Source organism: Lepidochelys olivacea, assembly GCF_965140295.1.
Source record: "Lepidochelys olivacea isolate rLepOli2 genome assembly, chromosome: 2".
NCBI classification, from domain to species: domain Eukaryota; kingdom Metazoa; phylum Chordata; order Testudines; family Cheloniidae; genus Lepidochelys; species Lepidochelys olivacea.
The window spans coordinates 262,795,951-262,813,616 of record NC_140412.1 but is presented as its reverse complement, the minus strand read 5'-3'; the positions used below and the strand labels follow the sequence as shown (position 1 = coordinate 262,813,616).

General features: G+C 42.5%; 1 protein-coding gene across 1 annotated transcript in view; it reads left to right on the top strand.

The window, feature by feature from the left end:
• Positions 1–17,666, top strand: part of OBSCN (obscurin, cytoskeletal calmodulin and titin-interacting RhoGEF) — a gene marked incomplete at its 5' end in the record, with an annotated part of 294,967 nt that overhangs the window by 190,986 nt on the left and 86,315 nt on the right. Inside the window, 11 exons of the mRNA XM_084618134.1 lie at positions 1,220–1,249; positions 4,297–4,334; positions 5,280–5,411; positions 6,712–6,851; positions 7,457–7,657; positions 10,249–10,331; positions 11,237–11,410; positions 12,481–12,640; positions 13,527–13,643; positions 15,380–15,544; positions 16,580–16,738. Of these exons, the coding sequence (XP_084474260.1) occupies positions 1,220–1,249; positions 4,297–4,334; positions 5,280–5,411; positions 6,712–6,851; positions 7,457–7,657; positions 10,249–10,331; positions 11,237–11,410; positions 12,481–12,640; positions 13,527–13,643; positions 15,380–15,544; positions 16,580–16,738 (1,399 nt within the window). The remainder of the gene's footprint in view (positions 1–1,219; positions 1,250–4,296; positions 4,335–5,279; positions 5,412–6,711; positions 6,852–7,456; positions 7,658–10,248; positions 10,332–11,236; positions 11,411–12,480; positions 12,641–13,526; positions 13,644–15,379; positions 15,545–16,579; positions 16,739–17,666) is intronic.

Here is a 17,666-nt window from a genome sequence, read left to right as displayed (position 1 = left end):
TGCAGGAAACCACTCTCCAATCCAGTCAGATTTCCTCTCCCTCCTTTTCTGATTAGGAAGATTGTCCAGTTCTCCACCAGAGCTAAAGCCTGTATCACCGCCAAAGCTTCTACGGTTAAATTCTCCTAATTCTTCACTGCCACGCGCACCCGTGGAACTGTGTGTAATCACACCTGTGCAGATTTAGTGTAAAATGCCTCTTCTGGTGTAAATGAGTGATGAATTCTGATTTGATGGTGTTTTACACTCACTTTGCACTCATTTGCAGTGGTATAAGTGGCTGTACAAGAAGCAAGGCGGTGGAGAATCCGACCCAGTATTCTGAACTAACACCTGGTGTCTCTATTTTATATTTAATTTTACTTTTGTAATAGAGGGGTAGCTGTGTTAGTCTGTATCCACAAAAACAACGCAGCAGACTCCTCGTTAATTTTGTAATAGTTTTCTTCGGAACAATGTGACTTTAGCTCCATTTCACATCTGAATATTGAGCTGTACTTAAGGTTAAGAATAAAGGATTTTTTAAAAAATTCTTAGACTTAGTTTAGTTCATAATCCAGCCAATTCATATAGATCCCCATTCTGCAACTGCTTCCAAGACATGTTGTTAATGGGGTTTCTCACATGGGGCAGGTACAGAATTAGACTTGTAAACAGAGTGGCCAAGAGCGTAACGAAGGTTTTCTCATGAGATAGTTCAGCAGAGCCAAAGGATGCTGAATATGTGCGTGGCACACTGCCAGTATCTGTGTTTTAAAGGGTAGCACTTTGCTTGCATAATGCATGAAGGTTTTTTTCGAGAGAGTCAGGAGATCTAGATTCTATTCCTAGTCCTGACATGGAATTTCTGCCTAGGCTTGGAAAACTCTCTTATGTCAAACTTTAGGAACTAAAACAGGCATCTAAACGAAAATGTTCTGATTTTCAGAGTCAATGGTAGTTGTAGTTGCTTAGCACCTCTGAAAAACAGGTCACTTTCACTTAGAAGCCTAATTATAGACTTGGGCACCTAATTTGGGGTACTAAAGTTTGATAATGTTGGCTGTACCCGCTCTGTGCCTCAACTTTGCCATGTGTAAAATGGGGCTAATACTTTAGTTAAATACCTTAGAGGCATGTGGTAATTTCTGAAGGTTTATTAGATGCTTCAAGATCCTCCAATAAAAGAGAATATGTAAGTGAGTGTATTAATAGTAACAAGTTTCTTCTTGATTGGCAGGTATGAAGACAAGGACAGAAAAGGACATGGGTAAAGTTGTATGAAAACTCTTGTTCTCGTACAGTGTGCCTCATTCACCTCCAAAGCAGGCAAAATTCACATACTCAAATTCTGAATTTCAGTTGCATAGGATTAAACATAGTAACAGCTTGAGGAAAAAAATGGATGACAGGGATCATAGAATCATAGACTTTAAGGTCAGAAGGGACCGTTATGATTGTCTAGTCCGACCTCCTGCACAACGCAGGCCACAAAATTGCACCCACCCACTCCTGAAACAAACCCCTAACCTATGTCTGAGCTACTGAAGTCTTCAAATCGTGGTTTAAAGACTTCAAGGTGCAGAGAATCCTCAAGCAAGTGACCCGTGTCCCATGCTGCAGAGGAAGGCAAAAACCCCTAGTCCTCTGCCAATCTGCCTTGGAAGAAAATTCCTTCTCGACCCCAAATATGGCGATCAGCTAAACCCTGAGCATGTGGGCAAGACTCGCCAGCCAGACACCCAGGAAAGAATTCTCTGTAGTAACTCAGATCCCACCCCATCTAACATCCCTGATATATTTATAGAGAGCAATCCTATCTCCCCTCAGCCTTCTTTTGGTTAGGCTAAACAAGCCAAGCTCCTTGAGTCTCCTTTCATAAGGCAGGTTTTCCATTCCTCGGATCATCCTAGTAGCCCTTCTCTGTACCTGTTCCAGTTTGAATTCATCCTTCTTAAACATGGGAGACCAGAACTGCACACAGTATTCCAGGTCTCACCAGTGCCTTGTATAACAGTACTAACACCTCCTTAGCTCTACTGGAAATACCTCGCCTGATGCATCCCAAGACCGCATTAGCTTTTTTCACGGCAATATCACATTGGCGGCTCATAGTCATCCTGTGATCAACCAATACTCTGAGGTCCTTCTTCTCCTCTGTTACTTTCAACTGATGCGTCCCCAGCGTATAACAAAAATTCTTGTTGTTAATCCCCAAATGCATGACCTTGCACTTTTCACTATTAAATTTCATCCTATTACTATTACTGCAGTTTACAAGGTCATCCAGATCTTCCTGTATGATATCCTGGTCCTGCTCTGTATTGGCAATACCTCCCAGCTTTGTGTCATCCACAAACTTTATTAGCACTCTCCCACTTTTTGTGCCAAGGTCAGTAATAAAAAGATTAAATAAGATTGGCCCCAAACTGATCCCGGAGGAACTCCACTAGTAACCTCCCTCCAGCCTGACAGTTCACCTTTCAGTATGAGCCGTTGTAGTCTCCCCTTTAACCAGTTCCTTATCCACCTTTCAATTTTCATATTGATCCCCATCTTTTCCAATTTAGCTAATAATTCCCCATGTGGAACCATATCTACTGAAATAGAGGTAAATTAGATCCACTGCATTTCCTTTGTCTAAAAAATCTGTTACCTTGTCAAAGAAGGAGATCAGGTTGGTTTGGCACGATCTACCTTTTGTAAAACCATGTTGTATTTTGTCCCAGTTACCACTGACCTCAATGTCCTTAATGACTTTCTCATTCAAAATTTTTTCCAAGACCTCACGTACTGCAGATGTCAAACTAGCAGGCCTGTAGTTACCCAGATCACTTTTTTTCCCTTTCTTAAAAATAGGAACTATGTTAGCAATTCTCCAGTCAGACGGTACAACCGCTGAGTTTACATGGGATGACCGCTAAACCGCTTGTTTACAAATTTAACTGAAACGTAATTCTCCAACTCTGCCATCTTGATCTTACATACTAGGTAGGAGAAAAATAAATACCGGTAACTAGTCATTACATTTTAAAAGGTTTACAGCTGGAATTTTTATTTAAAAGTCCTGTCTGGTACATTGGCAATAAAATTTGGTGGTTCTCAACTTAAAAATCATTCAATCAAAGGGACAATGTCAATATCTCTTGCTTGTCAAGACTATGTCTCTGATAGGCTCTGTAACTATATTTATTTCCTAGTTTTGCTTCTCCTAGTGTAAGAAGGCTCCAGCATTGCTTCCTTAAGAAAATGAAGATGTGTAATGAGTCTTAGAAAGAACCCAGGATCTGCACACCACACAACTTGGCATGATTTGACACAAATGGAAATCTCTGTCTCAGAAAGAACTGACGCTGGAAAGCAAGGGTGTTGCATGTCAGAACAGAAGTTCATTAGCAGAGCTGTGCTGTGGGAAAACCTTGCACAGTGTCTTTCCATGCGATGCTTGACTCAGCCTAGAGCTGTTGGTTTTTCACTCTCATGAACACCAACTTCATTCAGAATTTAAAATGTAGGGTTTGTTTTTTTCCTGGGCTGAGTGAATTTTGTGCTGGTGAAAGGTGTCAGACTAGCAGCCCTGCATAGCGTGAAAACTTTTTTTTTACTCACAGAATAATTACAGCACTGGCAGTGGTAGTTTACCCCCCAAACTGTCCCACCAATATACTTCAATCCTGATCTGCAGGGACCTCCTCTGTGGGCAGGTCCACAGACAGTCTGCATATCCCTCAGTCCTTGGTTTCTCTATTATAACTACAAACCAGGGCAATAGTTGGTGATAGGGACATAAATTCACTGAGAGCTGGAACTGAGACTAGACTCTCATTTGACATAAGTCACTATTCAATCCTCTTTCACTCACTAATAACCTGGGCTATATTTCAACCAGTGTCCTAGAGATGAATGGTTCCATGTTCCATTACCTATACCCCGGGCAATACGGTCCTCTAAAACTCCATGTTAAAATAAGCCAATCTGTCTTGGATGGTTAGACACAACAAATCCTGTATCTTGGCAAGGGCTTAGACTAGATGACCCTTGTGGACCCTTCTAACCTTATGATTCTATTATTCTAAACCTCATGCAAGAGGAATAACCATACCTATGCCACGCCGTTGGTTTGAGTGTGGCACTATTGTGGTTTCCATGTTCAGAGTTTATCTGTTTTAAAGTTCACATCTGGGTCCTAAATCCAGATATGCTCCAAGACCATGTGAAGAGTGAGAGGGCATCTGGTTCTGACTCATCCCTGATGTAAATAGCCCCCATGATCACACTTGTCATTTTGGCCTTTGACTCCCCCTTTCTCTTTTTCAGAGTTGGTATCTCTATCCACCCTCCTGAACCGAGGAAAGGTAGGAGAAGCCCACACATCTATAGTTAAGGTTGCCAATGTGTTTCCATTGTAACCTTCTGTTTTTAATTCCTTAGAACTTTTTGAAATTCTGACCTATCAGATTGAAATTTTTCAGGCCTGGTCTCAGGCCAAGGATGAATGATTTTGGGCGGGAAAATATACACACACATTTTTTCATCACAAAATACTTCTGTCACCTTTTTTGGAACAATGGTTTGGTTTGGAAGGACATCAGGCTGTGCTCCAGGCAATCCTGGCCAGTCTAGCTGTGGACTCAAAAATGTACCCTAGGTTTGCACATTGAGGGTACAATTTATTTCTATGCAGAAGGCTAGCATAAGGAATGTTCAGCTATTGAATCCCACATAACTCTTCAAAATAGAGTCTAAATGGAACTTAAGTGGTTTTTAGGCCTCATGCCGACTGTACAGGGGTGAATTTCAGCCTGAGGGAGGCAAGACTCCATAGGAATGCACAGGTAAAGTTCATTCCCACAAGGGAGAAGAGTTAAGGTTTTTACACCACACCGATCACCCTGGAATCTGAGCACTTGTTCTGTACAACCTTAACTCTGCCCCCTTCTGCATTATCAGCTGGTCCTTAATTATATGATCAGGACAGTGTATCATTTGTTGCATAGGTTGTATTGTCCACAGGGGATAAAGCAACTGTTCAATATTTATTTTTTATCATTACTGCTCAGTGAGTGGACTCCTGCCTCAGTCACTACATGCTACCCATCCAATCCACTGAGAGGCTGGGTTCACTGTCGAGGTGGCTCTCCACTGTGTCTGTGGGGAGTTAAACTCCAAATTGCTCTTGTCTGGACACCACAGCATCACTGACATCAGTTTCAGAAGGACAAGTCAGTCATATCTGGTTCATTGGAGTGGACTTTCAGATGGCATACTACAGGCTTGAGAGCATGTTCTCCCTTTTCTAGGAGAGCTTGTAGAAGGTGAGGCTGAAGGTGCGTCCAGAAGTCACATTTCATTAGCTGATGTTGGAACAGAAGAATTCCTCCAGAAACTCACCTCCCATATCACAGAAATGGTGTCTGCAAAAATAAGTCAGGGTAAGTGTAACCCACACACCTTCTGGGTGTGGTGTTCTGTCCCATCTAGTGGCACTGACACCATGGAGAGAGAGAGAGAGATAAAATGAATCTGCTCTACAGGCCTGGCTAACAGCCAGTTGGCTTTCAGCTCATGCAGTAGAGGCTCATGGACTAAGCTCCAGAGGCCCAAGTTTCAGTCCCGCCCGCCACCGACCGGGGTCTGCTGGCGTTACATAAGTAGTTGGCAAGTGTGAATACAAAGCAGAGCAGTCAATCATCAGGTTTGGGTTGAGTTTTAAATCTCATCTATGAAACAATTGTTTTGCACATAATAACAACAATAATAATATAACACTAATAAGAGATTCATCAGGTAGAGATCAATTCCCTGACTTTTCTTTATGCTGTTTCTGGAACTTCTTTCCAGGAAAGTTAGTATCTAGAGTTGAAAAGGGACTTTTCCATACAGGCATAAACTTTCAGTTTTGTTTTAGTGAAAATACAAATTGAATAAATTTTCACGTATTTTTCAGATGTTTTACCATGCTTGTGAATTACTAGGCTAAAGAGGATTAATCCAGTGGAATAAGCATGTGTCTGAGGGGACTAGAACTCCTGAGCACTAATCTCTGCTCTGCCATTACTTGCCATGTAGCCTTGGGCACATCATTTATCCTCTCTTAATCATAGTTTCTTCACCTGTAAAATGGGGTTAATGATATTTGTGTATCTACTTCACCAGAGTGTTGTGAGGGTTAATCAGGTAGCGCTGTGAATAATATAAACCCCATGTAAGTACTAACTACTGATTATTATTACCAAAGCTATGTCGGCCAAAATTTCATTGACACAAAAACTGCTCCACACCACTCTGGCAATATACATAGGCCTCAGAATGGCAATAGGTTATATTTACGTGCATTTTCAGGCCCCATATATATGACTAGGGAGATATAAAGTGGTCTCATGTAAATGAGAATTAGGTCCATATGAAAGTTAGAATCTTTCATAGTCCTGTTGCTCTTTCAGCAGTGTTTGAATTTACAGTGATGGTATGGGCCCTCATCCTGCTGTGTTATCTCTCTACAATCCGACTGAAGTAAATCATGTAATCTCAGGGACTTCAAATGCCCAATATGCATATGCCGTCACAATTATTAACAGGAGCTTATGTACTGGATGATGCAAAAGGTCTGTCCTGGGGATATTTGATTTTGTGAAGACTTAAAAAAATCCTATGGATTTGAACCCTATTTGATTTTCACAAGAGAGCAGTCTCTCATCTGTGTACCTGTTTCCCCACTGTTCTTCATTTCAGCCACACTTCGAGTGCCTGGAGCAGACAGTGATGATGAATCTAAGACGCCATCCCCATCTCCACGCCATGGCAGATCTCGACCTTCCTCAATTGTTCAGGAGTCTTCCTCTGAATCTGAGGATGGGGATTCTAGAGGGGAGGTACAGTGCACACACGAATAAACGTCACACAAGTGTTTACTAGGCGAAAGGATTAATCATTCTGAGTAAACAAATCTAGGGTATTTTAAGGGTTTCCATCTTAAAAGGAGGTCAGTGGTTTAAGGTGAATGGTCTAATACATGGAACACAGGACTAAGGGTATAAAGTCACGCTTTCGCACGCAGTGCATGGTCTCAAACAGGTTGCGTAGGTCAATGTTTTCAATAGCTTCTGTTCATTTGGGGGTCTCAAATTTTAGTTACTCAACTTGAGACGCTCCAGGCTTGACTTTCAAGGTGCTGAGCCCTCACAGCACCAAGTAATGTCAACGGGAGCTGCAGGAATTCAGCACTTCTGAAAATCAGGGCCTGGGTATCTCAAGTTGGGCCACTCAAGTTAGTGGACTTTTCTTTTTTTTAATTCAGCCTTAACGTTTTTGAATTTCAGTTTTCCATCTGTAAAATGGAGGTAGTGATTCTCTTCTATCCTCCAGGGGTGGTGGGGATGAAGTATTTAACACTGGTAAAACGTGTTAATTGCGTGCTATTGCTATTATCAGAACCTTGCTTTCATGCACACAAATAACTCTCTTTTCATGCTTGTAGATTTTTGACATCTACATGGTCACGGCTGACTATGTGCCCATTGGAGCTGACAGGGAAGCCATCACTCTGAAAGAAGGGCAGTATGTGGAAGTCCTTGACTCTGCTCATCCTCTAAAGTGGCTAGTCAGGACCAAACCCACTAAATCCAGCCCCTCTCGGCAGGGATGGGTGTCGCCGGCTTATCTGGACAAGAAGTTAAAGGTGATTGATCTTCCTTGTTTTATTTTGTTTATGGAAACTGTTTCCTTTGCATGGTAGAGCAGTTCCCTGCTTGCCCTGGCTGTCGCTGAGTTTCCATGAGGGGCAGTTCTACTCTGAAAAGGGAGTATGTAAAAATGGCCCCTTGTACTCATCAGCTCTGCTCCCTGTACCTAGCTAGAGTCCTGTCCTCTGACTTCAATGACAACTGTGTGTGGTTGTTGGTTTTTACTGCAATTGGCCCTGGAAACAACACAGCTACGAGGAAGTGAGCTGGTATCTAGTCTGGTTTGTGTATCATTAATAGAATTATTTACCAAAATCCAATCATGTATATTTGTGTTACCCACGCCCCCCATGCCTTTCCCCAGAGGTTGTACAGGTGTCACTGAGGGCATAACTGGAAGGAAAGCGGGTCAAAAAAGTCAGCAAAACTTTCCTCCATCAAAAATTCTGTTCCATCAAAAACAAAATGTTTTGCAGAAGCATAACAGTTTTGACTAAATTTTCACTGAGAAGGAGCCTCAGGTCCAGGATGGAATTTCTGGTCAAAACTTGAGAATGCCAATAGCCCAGAGGTAGGAGACCCAAATCAGGCAGAGCAGGGACCTGTGCATTGCTCTCCCACATCCCAGGGGAGTGCCCTAACCACTGGTCGTATTGGCTATGCTGGGGTTGCTCCGACGTAACTCATGGGCTGATTTTCCCTGCAGAAGCCCAGTGGATGGTGAGTAAGAAGAAAAGAACCCAGCTTGACAGTCAGATCTCAGGTTTCAGAGTAGCAGCCGTGTTAGTCTGTATTCGCAAAAAGAAAAGGAGTACTTGTGGCACCTTAGAGACTAACCAATTTATTTGAGCATAAGCTTTCGTGAGCTACAGCTCACTTCATAGGATGCATACTGTGGAAAATACAGTGAGGAGATTTATATACACACAGAACGTGAAAAAATGGGTGTTACCATACACACTGTAAGGAGAGTGATCACTTAAGATGAGCTATTACCAGCAGAAGAGTGGGGGGAGGGGAGGGGAGAGAAAATCTTTTGAGTGATAATCAAGGTGGGCCATTTCTAGCAGTTAACAGGAACGTCCGAGGAGCAGTGGGGGAAGGGGGGGAAATAAGCATGGGGAAATAGTTTTACTTTGTGTAATGACACATCCATTCCCAGTCTCTATTCAAGCTTAAGTTAATTGTATCAGTTTGCAAATTAATTCCAATTCAGCAGTCTCTCGATGGAGTCTGTTTTTGAAGTCTTTTTGTTTTAATATTGCGACCTTTAGGTCTGAGATTGAGTGACCAGAGAGATTGAACTGTTCTCCGACTGGTTTATGAATGTTGCATTTGCAGAGCTGGCAGTTAGAAAGGCCATATTTTTATTTGTAAATAGAGTGCGTTTGACCGGGAGTCACAGATATAATACACTCGGCATCCTATCATGTCTTGTTACACAGTAGTTTGTCATGGTATAATGATACTTTTAAATTCTCAGCCCTCCTGCATTTGAGCAACAGTGCTCCATTGCCCCCAAAGGAAACATGGGTCTCCCCAGTTTGGGATGTTTTATGCAGAGAAACAACATTGCTCAGTATTCCTTCTTCCAAACTAAGCCCTTCTTCTTGGAGACAGGCTGCCCTTGCTAATTGCCCCTTCCTGTTTTATCATCTCTGTAAGACAAGTTATCATTCCTAATAATGGTAGATTCCCCTGAGCTTCCCTGTGTTCCCAGCTACACACTTGCGTAGCCACTGCCCTCTCTTTAGCTTGTATTGCCATATACTTATTAATTTAATGTTGTTTTAAAAATGTGTGTATTAAACTAGTCTAGTCTCATGAGATGTGCTATTTGCTTTTTACACCGAATTAAGGCTCCTTACAATAAGAGTCAAGAGTTCTTCAGTCTGAAATAACACATGTGCCCAGTTCAATGAAAAGATCACATGTTTGGAGCTAGAACCCCAAAGTCCATCCATCTAGTTTCTTATATTGGCACCCCATCACCATAATCTCTGCTTCCATTATCCCTTTGGCCTTTAAGCACTTTCAGGTTAATACAGTGGTGTGTGACAGAGTGTAGGTTCCCATGGAACAAATCCAGTTCAGTTGTCAGTGGAACCCAAACCAGGGACCTTCAGCACCAAAAAGCACAAACCCCTACCAGATGAGCTTCAGAGGTTAACTCCATCAGCTGTATGTACCAGTCTGCTATTCTTGATGGGTCCAGCTACCAGTAGGCGGGCAAGATGATCCCAGACACTCAGTCACGGACATGTGGATTCATTGTTCTGTAAAACATCTTCCCTATCCTTTCTCCTCCCTCCCAGAGCCAGAAGAGTCTCCCAGTGCAAGCCCTGCCCCAAGTAACACTGTTTGAAACCCTGTTGGTGTTGCTGTCTGGCAGTGATCTACAGCTTTGTTACTGGCAGATTATTAACCTTTACAAAAATGGTTTTTTGTGGCTGTTGGTTAGGGACAGAAACAAGCTGCATGTGACAGCGCCATGCCTGAAGTTATTCTGCACACGTGCTTCAGTTACATGATACAGGCATTCCCGCTCTGTTCCTTAGAGAACTGATGTTTCCTGTTTGTCTGTTAGTTGTCACCAGAGTGGGGCACGTCGGAAGCTCCCGAGTTCCCCGGCGAATCTGTTTCAGAAGATGAATATAAAAGGAAGCTGAGGTGAGCACTTTCTGATTTGCACTGCTGCCTTTCAGGATAGTGCCATGTGAACTAACAGGGATGCTTGGGTCTGAGGCTTCTCCCAAAGGATCCGCAAATTCCATTTGCGCCTCTAGGACTGTCTGATGAAAGCCCAATTTCTTTGCTGCTAAATCCCACCCGCTCCCCTCCCCCAGAGTCCCGCTAAGCTCTTGAGGCTTCCAACCTACAGCAGGGTTTAAACATTTGAATTCTAAGTCTCTACTGATTTAGGTTTGGGGGAAATGCCATGTGATCTAAACCAGCTTGGGAGCAAGATTTGTTTTCTTGTCCAACCTGCTTGTTCCTCGCATATTGTCCTATGGCTGAGTAGTTAACTCCTTGGGATTTCATAGAAGGCTCTGCGGTCCCTTCCAGTATAACTAGTTCTGCCCTGCGGGTGCTCTGGGTCATAATATAATAACTTAAAGGGAGAGCTGAAGGGTAGCATATAAGGGCCATGTGCAGTGTTCCCGCACTGCCAGGGTGGTCCAACAGAGTGCTCATCTCCTTGGTAAAAATATTTACCTGTATGGCCTCTACACAGCAGCCACACCGCAGCCTGGGGACTGTGCTGCAGTTACCCACTCTTCTTGAAATCCTCTTGTTAACTCAGACTTAACAGGGAGAAAAGCAGCCGCAGCCTCATTCTGGTTATTGGTTACATCCCTAATGCTGGGCACTGATTTATGTAGTCTCCTCTCTGAGGGCCTGAGTCTATGAGGTGCTGAACACCCTGAGTTCTGCCTAACTTCAGGGCCAGTCGAGGTGTGCAGCACACTGCAGCTGGGGCCCTGAAGGAACAGAGCCTGCCCCTCTTGGAAATCAGCACGTCAAGAACAATATTTGTAATTGCTCTTCCCTTTGTCTGTTTGTCTTTCCTGTAGCGTCATTATTCAGGAACTGCTGAACTCTGAGGAGGAGTTTGTCAAAGATCTGCAGTTCCTCCAGACCCATCACCTCCAGTACATAGAGAGCTGTCCGGATGTTCCAGAAACTGTTGCCAGTCAGAAATCTACTATCTTCAGAAATGTCAGTGCTATTGCGAGCTTCCATTCCAAGTAGGTATTCCTGGACGCGTTACCAGTGTTAGTGACAGAATTGCTTTGGTTATGAGGCATGCCGTGGAAAATGCTAAGATTGAAGGGGGGGGATGAGAATTTTAGGAGCCAAGAGCAAGAACACAGGAATGGGAATCAGAAAGTAGTAGTGTTAATACAATCCCAGAGTCTTGAAATTCCTCTTGTTCTGCTGAGCATTTTTTGCCCTGCAAGGCGAATTTCAATGAATAACTATAAAATTCCTATAAAATACACAGCCCCTTCTCTCAGGTGAGATGATTCTTTAAGACTCCGACGCTGTATTTAAGGATGGAGATAGCCAGTGTAGATCCAATACCTACTTTGAATGACCCAATTGTATTCACAAAATGTGGCACATTGTTGTTTTACAGTCAAAAGGGGCCAAAAATCATGCTTGCAATGGACTTACATTCTGGCCATCCTGCAAAAGCCTTGCACACGGTCAGCACAGATTTCTCCTCCCAGCAGCCTGAGCAGAAGGGGGCATAAAATGTGCTAAAAGTTCAACCCCTCGCACAATGTTCCTTTCAAATGTAGCCAAGATACCTAGCCATCAAACTCAGCCACAGCCCCGCTCCATTGAGGAGAGATTTACCTCAGATGCAGTGCTCACAAAACAACTTCCCTTCATCCTGGCCAAATTCTTCTCTTGGTATAGAGAGAGGAGGGGAAATCTCCACTCACCCGCACATGGGAATTCAGGGACACTCAAACTGAAGCACAGGGACAGCAGGTTCCAACTCCCTGCTTCAGTCTGAGCCCCTAAGAACTTCTCTTCCTTTGTCTCCAAGCATTCCTTAAATTCAAGCCGGCCAGGAGGGTCTTCTGTCTAAATTTCAGGTGTGATTAAATTCTTGCCCAATGGCATTTAAAAGTTTACCTCTGGGTACAATTGCAGTTCTGACAACACAGATCACTTCATCAAGCTGGATTAAACTGAGAGAATATGTATTTAGGTGTAGCGTTCTGGTGAGGTTCTTGTCACGTCTGTGTTCTATTTTCTCTGTGCCAGCTTCTTCTCAGATGTCCCTCTTTCTCCACCTCCACAGTTCCTTCTTCCCAGAGCTGCAGAAATGTGACACTGATGACGACGTAGCTATGTGCTTCATTAAGAATGAGGAGGACTTTGATAAGTACATCCAGTACCTGGTGGGGCGGATACAGGCCGAGTCTGTCATTCTCAGCAAAGCCATTCAGGAGTTCTACAAGGTAGCATATTAACCAAAGTACATGCCACACATCGGGAATGAAGCCTTGTATAACCCCACTGCTTTATGAAATGCAAAGCCCAATGGTGGGTCATACCACTGAATATCTAGGGATTCCATTGGAGTTGCATATATAATATAATATAATAGGATTATTAGATAGGTAGGAAATTATTAAAAAACAGGGTTTAGTAATCTTCACAGTGGGATGAAGCTCTCATTAGTGGCAGAAAAATTCAGAGTGATATTACTGTAAAGAGCCATAGCCACATACGTGCATATTGTCAAGGAGGATCAAACCTAGGACGTTTCATTTGAAAATGCACAAGCTCCTTTAGATCTTAGTAATGATCCACCTGTTCCTGTCTTAGGCCAGCCAGTACTGGGAGTCTTGATCAATACACAGAGACTTTGCAATAATAGTTAACAGAATCTGACGAGAGCTATGGTGCCTTTAAGACGTGCACTGTATGTGGACTCAAGGGTACAATGTTAACCAGATGTCTACGGGTAGAGGAAAGAAGTGGTGCTCCTTCCCATCATATTGTGCCATTTTCTAAGCAGCATATTGCATTTTATTATTAATTATAGCATCAACAGTGTGCTGGGTGCCTTACAGGCAAGTGAAAAGACACAGTCACTGCCCCCAAGCAGCTTACCAAGTCGACAACCAACAGGGAAGGGATGCAACAAGAAAGCAAAGGGGTAGAGTGGTGAGGCTTCACAGTTTTGGAGGGGATTAAGGCTTGTGGGATTTACTCTTTCTTCTTATGCTCAGACTGACTTGCTGGGAAGACTAAGGTATATAGGTCAGTGTTGTGTGATCTTGTCATTTTGGGCCATTTTTTGCATCACAGCATTCTTTATAGTTGTATATTTTCCCCCAGAGATATACAGAGGAAACATTAGCCAGTGAGGATCCGTCCCAGCCACCTATACCTCCACTGCAGCACTATTTAGAGAGACCCATAAACAGGATCCAGCAGTATCAAATTATAATCAAGGTAAGGAGCTTCCAATAGATTCTTACCACTCCTAGTGTGCTGGATTTGCCTTCCATTTTGGAGAGCCTTTGGAGAAAATGGACCTGATCAGTTACCCTGGCTTCACACTAGTATAACACCATTGGAATTGCTCTCGAGCAAGGGAGATCAGAATCAGGGCCAAAGTTCGTGCACTTGAATAGTTTTGTAGACTTAACTCGTTTGAGAAGTTCACAAAGTCTCAAACACCACACGGTTTGCCCAGCTTTAGCTGAATGCTCTAAAAATGGTTACATCCATGAAGAATATAAATTCGCCACGTGTGGCAACATATCTGTTATAAAAGCAACTAGTTTTCAATGCACAAGTCATTGACTTGTCAACAGAGGCAACTTCCCTCCCTGTTTTTTCAGGCAGAATTCAAGGTAAGACAAGGCAGATAATGTAAGAGCTACCTTCCCACCTACTGCAAATCTTTGCTGTTTCAAGAGCTGAGCCCAAAGCAAATCATTTCTAAAGGTTCTGAAACATTTCACTATCTGAGGATTTAATTTATATATATATGTATACATACACACATACATAATATTTGTTGTAATGTTTATTATATACTACATAAAACTGGGCATGTTTAGTCGTAAGAAAAGCAGACTGAAAGGGGACCTGATAGACTTCAAATATGTTAAGGGCTGTTCTAAAGAGGATGGTGAAGATAGGATGAGAGGTAATGGGCTTAATCTGAAGCAAGGGAAAGCTTTCTAACTATCAGGATAGCTTATCTCTGGAATAGGTTATGACAGGTTGTGGAATCTTTGTCACTGGAGGTTTTTAAGAACAGATTTGGCAAACACCTGTGATGGATCATCAGGTTTGCTTGGTCCTGCCTCAACCTGGGGGGAGGAACTAGATGATCTCCTGAGGTTCCCTTCCAGCGCTACATTTCTAAGATGCCCTGATTCTATTTTTGGGCTTCTTCTATGCTTCCATGTTCCAGCCAGGACCATAAGCAGAGTGTCAAAATACCCCTTCTTGTAGTTCTTTCAGTCTGAGTAGAAGGAAATAATATCAGGAGCCCCCAAAATTGCTAAATTTTTACAAATACAGATTTTACAAATTTAAGAGATTTAAATAGTTTGGAGAAGGTTCAAACATACCTTTGAATTATGCCCACCTGTCTGGTCATACACACCAACATTTTTGAAGGTTCTCCTGATGCTTGTTCGGAGCCACTGTACAAACACTACCTGAAAATGAAAGAGAAGAACAAATGTAATATTTACATTCATTTTGGCAGAAAAGTGTAGGTTGACGTTGATAGATATTTGCTGCATGCCCTTCCCTTCTTACTTTCACTGCATTGACGGTTGTATTTTAGCACCATCCCTTGTTTGACTCATTGTGGTGCCTTGATACCATTGTAATAATTAAATTAGAAATACGCTGATAAGTATGTGGATCTCTTCACTGTTCAGTTTTCAATCAGCCAGACAAGTATCCTACTTGTGGGCTTCACTTCAGCCATGTCTCCACTCAGTAATAACTATTTGAAGGGCGGTGTGGCATGGTTAGTCAAAGAGGCCATGCATGTGGAATGGAAAGAAACTGACCAACAAGTGGTGAAAGAGTGGGGCAAAGGTGGCCCCGCATGGAGAGCTGGATCACAGACTCCCACAGGGTGATGTCTGGACTGCATGAGGATACCAATAGAATGCAAACTCTTGGAAATGTCCAGTAACAGCTGCTTTGTTCACTTGTAGGAATTAATCCGAAATAAAGCAAGAAACAGCCAAAACTGTGCATTGCTGGAGCAGGCTTATGCCATTGTGTCCGCACTCACCCAGCGTGCAGAAAACAACCTCCATATCTCACTCATTGAGAACTATCCAGGGACCCTGGAAATTCTAGGAGAACCCATCCGACAGGTAATTAGAAACTCTGAATGAGGACAGTCAGTGCTTAATGCTCTTCCTGCCTTTGATAGGCCTTAAGTGGTCCATATTCTTTAGTGGCTTCTATACAAATTGTCATTTGAAACAGAAAATCAGCTTAACACCCACCAAAGTGATTATCATTAATTCTGTGTTGTTGCGTATAATAAATTGCAGAATGTGACAGAGATGGACCTTCTGAATTGACTAAGCTTGAGAGCCTCTGAGCATAGAAAGTAACTCCCCTCCCCATGGGTATATAGGTGTTTGTCTTCACAACTCACCATCCAAACAGCAGGAAATCCTGTTTGGGGCATGTTTAATGGCTCATGTCGTGCACCCATGTGCTGATTAAGCTGTCCACAGTATATGTTGTCAAAAATATATGGACCAAATCCTATTCTCATTGAAGTTGATGAGACTTTTCCAATTACACTTATGGAACTAGAATTTGGCCTTAAGATTTCATTGCATATGTTTCCCCAAGTAATACACTTTTGTTTTTAAAGCTCAGTTTTAAAATGCATATCCATTCAAGTCAACGTGGGTAACATTGTATATGCTTTATATGAAATCATGAGATTTGTTTCTCGATATCTTAGCCCTCACAATCCATATAATTTCAGAAGCTCTGTCTGCCTCTCTACCTGTTTCTTTAGAAATGAATGGATGGATTTCAAGATACCACATAGGACATAATTTGAAATTATATTTAATTTTTTTAGTAGCTTTAGCCCTGGTGAAAGATGCCTGGCTGGCAATCCTGGAGATTTATATCGGGTATTTATTTGTAGGCAAAGGAGTAATTTAAAAGATAATGTTGGGACTAAAACTGTACGCAGATTAGGAGTAGTGCCATTTTGAATGCATCACATGTAATGGTAACGATCATCTGCTATGCTGCAATAAAAGCCAAGGTGGATGGGATGGAGGATGGAACACAGAACAATTGCTATTCAGTGATAGAGAGACACCATGAAAGTAGTTCAGCAATCATTTCTACTTATTATTTCCTGCTTTCTTTTCCAGGGTCACTTCATAGTGTGGGAAGGAGCTCCAGGAGCCAGAATGGCATGGAAAGGTCACAACCGACATGTCTTCCTCTTCAAGAATTATATCCTGATCTGCAAACCCAAGCGAGACACCAAGACAGACACCTACAGCTACATCTTCAAGAACATGATGAAGGTCTAACCATTACTTTTACCTCCCCACTAGTACAATTGCTCTCTTTTTTTCAGTCTACTTCTCTCTCTCTTGATATGCAGTTGCTGGTCATCAGAAAACATGACATTTCACTTATCCTTTCAAATTGTTCTTTTGTTTCCAAATTTCCCTACAACACAGATAGAACCTGCATTATCTACTGAAATACATTTGTTAGCTCTCCAAGTCAGGTAGAATATATGTCATAAACCACCAGAGAGCAAACGAACAGGCTTTCACTGCGCAGTAGTGAGGATACATATAAGATGTTATGGTCATCCCAGCAGGAAGCCCACTGAAGCCAATGAAATTAGCCAGGTGGCAAATTTGGACTGAGGCGGTTTCTGTAGTTTATTCAAGTCAGTAAATTGGAATAGTTTCCATTTCAGTCTAATGCTGTACTTCCAATAATTGTCCTCTGCCAACAAAAGAATTGGGCAGGCCCATCTTAAGTCATTTGTCCCCATAGTATAAGAACATCACATAAGAAAATAAGAGCTGCCATGCTGGGTCAGACCAATGATCCACACAGCTCAGTATCCTGTCTCTGACAGTAGCCAGGACCAGAGCTCCAGGGAGAGTGTACAGAACAGGGAAATTCGGGAATGGTCTGCTCCTGTCTTCCACTCCTGGCTTTTACCAGTCAGAGGTTTAGGGTCACCTTGAGAATGGGGTTGCATCCCTGACCATCTTGGCTAATAGCCATTGATGGCCTTATTCTCCATGTCCATCACAACAATGGCAATAAGTTCCACAGGTTAATTGTGCGTATAATTATAAGAAATTCAGAGTGGATTTTCAGAGTGGATTTTTAGAGCTCAACTCCTACTAAGAGTCAATGGGTGTTGGGTGGTCTAACTCCCATAGGCCCCTTTGAAAATCCCCATCTCATTCTTATTTGACAATCACA